Source organism: Ursus maritimus, unplaced genomic scaffold, assembly GCF_017311325.1.
Source record: "Ursus maritimus isolate PB19 unplaced genomic scaffold, ASM1731132v1 scaffold_13, whole genome shotgun sequence".
NCBI lineage: Eukaryota > Metazoa > Chordata > Mammalia > Carnivora > Ursidae > Ursus > Ursus maritimus.
Genome location: NW_024423675.1, coordinates 2,911,961 through 2,917,960, shown reverse-complemented (window position 1 = coordinate 2,917,960; position 6,000 = coordinate 2,911,961). Strand labels below are relative to the sequence as shown.

At 50.8% G+C, this 6,000-nt stretch overlaps 1 protein-coding gene across 1 annotated transcript in view; it reads left to right on the top strand.

Moving 5' to 3' along the window:
• The first annotated feature begins 1,276 nt into the window (after nucleotides 1–1,276).
• Nucleotides 1,277–6,000, top strand: part of RRAGD (Ras related GTP binding D) — a 39,537-nt gene continuing 34,813 nt past the window's right edge. The window contains exon 1 of the mRNA XM_008687768.2: nucleotides 1,277–1,628. Coding sequence (XP_008685990.2) covers nucleotides 1,493–1,628 — 136 coding nt within the window. The 5' untranslated portion in view covers nucleotides 1,277–1,492. The remainder of the gene's footprint in view (nucleotides 1,629–6,000) is intronic.

The window sequence follows — 6,000 nt, the reverse complement described above, 5'->3', positions numbered from 1 at the left end:
CCCCCCCCATCCCATACTTAGTCCAGTCCCTGGCATATAGTAGTTGCTCAATAAATGTTTCTGACAGAGGCAGGACCCTTGGGCCCCAAGAGCCTCCAGTCTCAGCTCCCTGCCTCCCCCCCCCCCACCACCTGCTGCGCTGCTGGCACCTGTACGATCTGGCTCACGATGCTGGCCAGCTGGTTTCCTTCTTACTGTGCTTGACAGAAGGAAGTTCATCCACGTGATTTTTGCAGTATCCAGAAAGGGTGGGTATAGTATGTCCTGTGGTAAAAAGCTTGTGGAGAAATGCAGGTTTTAGTTTCACCCCCACATTGTGGCTATTCCTATATGAGAGTTGCCCCCGTAAACCTCCCCCCAAGCCTCGAAACATTTCATTCTGAGATGTGGGATTACAGTCTACGAAACAATGAGACAGGAGTAGGTGGTCAAGAATAGCTTCTGCGTATGTTGTACACCTGCGACCTTTTCCAAAACGCTGCAGAGGAATTATTATTCAGTCTAGGCAGCCATGAGGCATGTTACGTTTTTAAGAAACATTTACATCTGGGTAGGCCTGTTTTTTTAATACTCTCGGTGGGAAGACTTTGAACCATAAACGCACACAGAAAGGCAATTGCTATGGAGACTGAGCCGCTGCAGTGCATTTCTCCGAGTTTCTTCTCAGGGAGCTTCAGTAGCCATGAGGTGTCCTAGGCACACTGCTCTGGGTGGGGGCCTGGGCGCAGTAGTGTTGGGGGACGGGGGTGGGGTGGGGGAAACAGCCCACTTGGGACTGGAGCCCTCCCCAGGATTGAAAGCCGGAGAAGGCCACCCAAGCAAGGTAGGGTGTGTGTGTTGGAGGTGGGTGGGGGATACGTTCTCAGGTTGTGCAGGCCCCCAGCTCGCCGGCCTGTGCGGGTACCACGTGCAGGAGGCGCGCGTAGGGGCCCCTGGCGCGCAGCCGCGGTGGGTGACTGCGCAGCGTCCCAGGGCCCGCGGTACCGGGCGTGTGCCACTGTGAGCTTCTGGTTAGGTGGAGGGCTCCCGCCGCCCTGCCCCCCGCCCCTCCCCCCCTCCTTCCCCCAGTGTGTGTGCGCGGCCTCGGCCCAGCGCCCCGCCGAGCGGTGCTGGAGCCCGGGAAAGCGCGCGCGCGCGCCCGCCCGCCCGCCCGTGCGTGTGTGTGTGTATGTGTGTGTGTGTGACAGTGTGTGTCAGGTGACTTGGGTCACGCAGTCTCTCTCTCCCTCCTCGGGGAGGAACTGCCGCGCTCCGGCTGACTCCTCCGCCGGCAGGCGGGCGGGGCGGGGAAGGGGGCTCCGGGCGCGGTGGGAACCGCGAGACCCAGACCTGGACGCCGGCCGCCACGAGGGGTGCGCGGCCCTGCCTCCGCGGGCTCCTGCGAACCTCCAGGCAAAACCCCAATTCAGAAATAGGCTACGAGCGGCAGGGGAAGAGGTTTGGCCCCCACCAGGGACCCCCGCCGCCCCCGGGACGGCCGGCCGTGGGAGCGATGAGCCAGGTGCTGGGGAAGCCGCAGCCGGAGGACGAGGACGACGACGAGGAGGATGAGCTGGTGGGGCTAGCGGACTACGCGGACGGGCCCGACTCTTCGGACGCCGACCCGGACAGCGGGGCGGAGGAGGGAGGTGAGCGCGGGGTCCCCCGCCCGGCCCCACGCCCCGCGCGTCCTCAGCCGGCACCATATCCCTTCCCTCTGTGTCTTCCAGTCCCCCGCCCGACCAGGCGCGCGGGCCACCGACTTGGAGGGGATCCAAGAGAGCGGAGTTGAGGGGTGGGAGTGGGGAGGGGCGCCAGAAGAGCGACCACGGGCTGCAAAATGGGGGATCCCGGGTGCGGGCGGTGGAGGGGGGCCCGGATCCGTGGAGAGAGGAGAGAGGAAGCGTAAGGGCAGGAGGAACGTACCCTCTCTGGCCCCTTCCAGGGCTAGTACATCCCCTACCCCTCACCCGGAGCTCTCCACTGGGTCTGGGGGTTGGGAATGGGAGGGGACCGCCTGGCGCGCCCTGGGACCTCTCCCTGAATGCTGCTGTCGAAGCCTGGTCAGATGTCGTGGCTAAAAAAGGCAGCCGGCGGCAGCGTGACTGGCAGGGTCGTCGGCAGCTGCGGGTGTCAGTCTTACCCCGTGTCGCCGCGGGAGGGGTCCTTAGGCTGCACGGGTTGCGGCGTCGGGGGCACCCGTGGAGCCGCGGGTGGGGGGGTGTGTGCGCGCGCAAGTGATGTGGAAGTCGCCGAGTGGCTGCGGGTTTCCCGGGATCCAGGCAAATACAGTTGTTAGGACACCTTATCTCTGCTCAGTGTCACCACCTGGGCATGGCAGTGCCTGCCCCAGAGTGAGCACGGGGCGGGGGAATACATTGTCTCTCAGAAGCAAACTCTGTTTCCTGTTTAAGAAGTGGGATTTAGCGATTGTTCGGCTTGTGGGGGGCTCCTGCATTTAATTTAATTAAGGCCTAAGAAAGTTGAGAGTTTTTTAGGATTCCAGAAAGGTTCATCTTTTTTTGTTTGCCTCCAAAGCAAGGGAAAAGTACTCTATGGTAAGGTCACTTGAAAAGGTCAATAGAATGAAGCTGTTAAACATAACATCTAGATGAAGCTGTAGGCTTCCTAGAGAAAGAACTAACTTCTAAAAATTTCACTTTGAAGAAATTGTGGGAGGGGTAAAACTACCTTTGTGACTGTTGATTTGGAAGAACTTTTATTGAAAATTCATTGAACTTATTTTAAAATTCCTATTCAGAGCCTTTCTGTGGAGGACAATTTCCATTATTTTATGTATGGCAGGTGCTACTTTCAATTAATCAGAAAGGGAAGAAAGTTTACTAAACCTTGCATCTGATAGATGAGAAAGAAGCTAAGTCACACTTTTTCATAGTGTCCTGTCTCCAGAGAGAATTTGTGCTAATTCCCCATTTGCTTAAATTGGTGTGTGCACCTGTGTGCTTCTCTCTTCTGCACTCTCCATAATTGGTCCCACAGTTGAGCACGTGGCCACGTTTTTGTAGATAAAGGCTTCCAACCCTTTTGTTGGAGTCTCTAGGGCTACTTTTGGTAATTAAATTGTTCAGTCGCTTTGTTATTATTCAAATTGCTTTCGGTAGCTCCTTCTAGATTCTTAGAAGACTCCAGAGATTCAGAATCGGGATGTATTTGGAAGATATTCGAAATGGTAGACACACAATAGGGCGCATGTGTGATCCTCTTAAAAAAAGAAAGAAAAGAGACTATATCTGGGAAGAAAAGCCCTGTAATTCGATATTGTTCTGGGGACCTGAGACGTTCCATGGAAAGTAAAGGACCTGCCTGTTATTTATTCTGCAGTTCTTTAAGGGGGCACTTTTAAAATTTGATTTGAGGACTTGAAATGAAAGTAAAGCTTTGCCTGAGGGGTGGGATTTCCTGAACAAAGGGCTTCCCCAGAGCCTGGTCTTGAATGCTCCCCACTGCTCCTAACCTAAAGGCAAACTCGTCTGTAACTGATGCTTTTCATTACTTCAGTAATAAAATCATCGCTCGTGAGTTCTTGGGATCAACCTGGAATCTTTCTATAAAAGCACTGAGTATATTTTCGTGGTAAGAGGAGCGACAAATGATTATTTGCTCCTGCAAACAAACCTGAAGCTGGGTCTTTCTCCCCTGGGCCTGCTGTAGGTAGGTGGTCTGGTCTCAGAAGACTTCCTCTATTATCTCAGGTTCCTGTTCTTTCCATTCATCCCTGGCTTTGATTTTGGGGTTTAGGCCTGAATGTGGAATCTCTTATCAGAGCATTCACTTTTTAGAATGGCGGATAGGCTCCTCAGTCAGCAGTTCTAGCAACAACTGTCCCTGACAGTGTCATGCCAACTGATACGATCCTGGGGAGTTGAGATGAGGGTTGAGGCCAGGAGTTGTGACTCTCATTCCTGGGACCTCAAGTGCTACCAAAGGTCATCTCAATTTCTAATGGGCCCTGGGCACATGTTGCACTAGCATCCTGTGTTATTTTTGGTAAAATTTATATTTACCTACTCTCAAATGTAAGAAAAGGAATGTGGAGGGAAAGGAACTTTTTTACTCTGAGGAAAGATGTAGATATGGTACATTTTGAACCACGAACAAAGCATTTCTCTAATGCACTCCCTTTACCCGTTACCTTCCTAATGAACTTCATGTGTTGCCTTTGCTGAGTGGAGACCTGGGGCTTTTTCCATGAGGTTCAGAAATCTATCCTGGCAGGTGGGATGCGCGACTGACTAGCATCACCAGGTAAGTTGCAAAGCAGTTTATCAGAAACTGTGCAAAACAAGGTAGATTGAAAGTGGATAGTGTGAATTTCATTTCCCTTAGTCTAGAAGGAACCTCTGATATTATTTTTAAGCTGAGGGCCATGTAAGTTTTACCACAATGTGCAAAATTTGAAAACTTAGTGCAGCTAAGGTGAAACTTAAATTGCACTTCTCTGGCTTGCACTCCAAATTTTATTCATGAATAGCTGGAGTGTTCTCTGGAACTTCAGTCCTGTTAAGGACAGAGTTGGGCACCTCTCAACGCCCCCCTTTGAAAGTAGTTGATCAGATATAAGGTGAGTCTCACCTTCAACCTCCTCACTCCAGATAAAACTCCAGAGAGTGGAGGCAATAAATAAGCCATTAAAAACAGTTGCAGCAAATATAATGATTGTTTTTAGACATATGGAATTTAAACCTTTAATAAATTACTGTGCTTTAAAAACTGCAATAACAAGGAAAGCAATTAAAAGATCATATGGGATGCCTGAGTGGCTCAGTTGGTTAAGCGTCTGCCTTCGGCCCAGGTCATGATCTGGAGGGGGGCGGGGTCCTGGGATCCAGCCCCATGGCGGGCTCCCTGCTCAGCAGGGAGTCTGCTTCTCCATCTGCCCCTCGCCCCACTCGTGCACTCATGCTCTCTCTCTCTCTCTCAAATAAATAAATACTTTTAAATAAAAAAATAAAAGATCATATTTAATCAGAAAGTGAAATTGTTTTTTCCCAAATTCCCTCCCAAGTTTTAGGGGAAACTTGGCTAAGCTGCTCATCCACAGTCCAGCTGAGGTGCGTCTTGTTTCCATAGCAGCCTGTGAACTCTCTTAGGGTCTGAGGAAGTGACAGTTCAGGCGGTTACTGGAGGCACAAAAAATCGACGGTCAGCAGGTGATACTTCCCTGATGGGTGTAAATGCAGTGAAACCACCGGTTTGCATCTATTAATCATGAGTGTCAGCTTCTTTTTTTATTCTTAAAGTAATTTAAAAATTATTAGTGAATTCATCCTCTCATAGTTGAGAGTAAGTAGAGATAATTGTTCTTCTGATAGGGACACTGTGGCTCAGAGGTGCTAGGACTTTTCTGCAGCTACAACAGGAGCTAAACCTGAGCAAGGTTTAGGAGAGGGTCAAGTTCATGGATATGTAAATCCCTTTCCTTGTAATTCTGCCTTGCCCAAAAAGAGTTGGGTTGGCTATAGCCCTGGCTACGCCTAATCTCTTCGGTTTCCCTCTGGCCCTGGAAATACAGAGATACAGAAGAGTTGGAATAGATGAAATACAGAATACTTAAATATGATGTGACCAAAGTCACACCTTCGGCACAATGCTTGTTTAAATACATATGGCACCGGCGCCTGTGAGTGAGAGGGGAGGGGCAGAGGGAGAGGGGGAGAGAGTCTTAAGCAGACTCCACACGGAGCCAGACACAGGTCTTGATCTCAAGACCCCGAGATCACAACCTGAGGCTAAACTAGGGGTCGGACGGGGTTGGATGCTCAACCAGCTGTAGCACCCAAGTGCCCCAAGAGCATGTGCTTATATTAGATATTTTGTAAACATGTTTCAGTGATTCAGGGTGTCAGAGAATCTTCATTCTATACTTCTATCAGAAATGTCCCCTATTTTCGTATCAGAACAGACATAGGGTAGTCTGATGGGAAAAAAAGAAGCAGAAACTAAGTTCTGGAGTTCTGGATAAGGGATGTAGTTCTGAGTTTGAAAGATCATCTTTGTCAG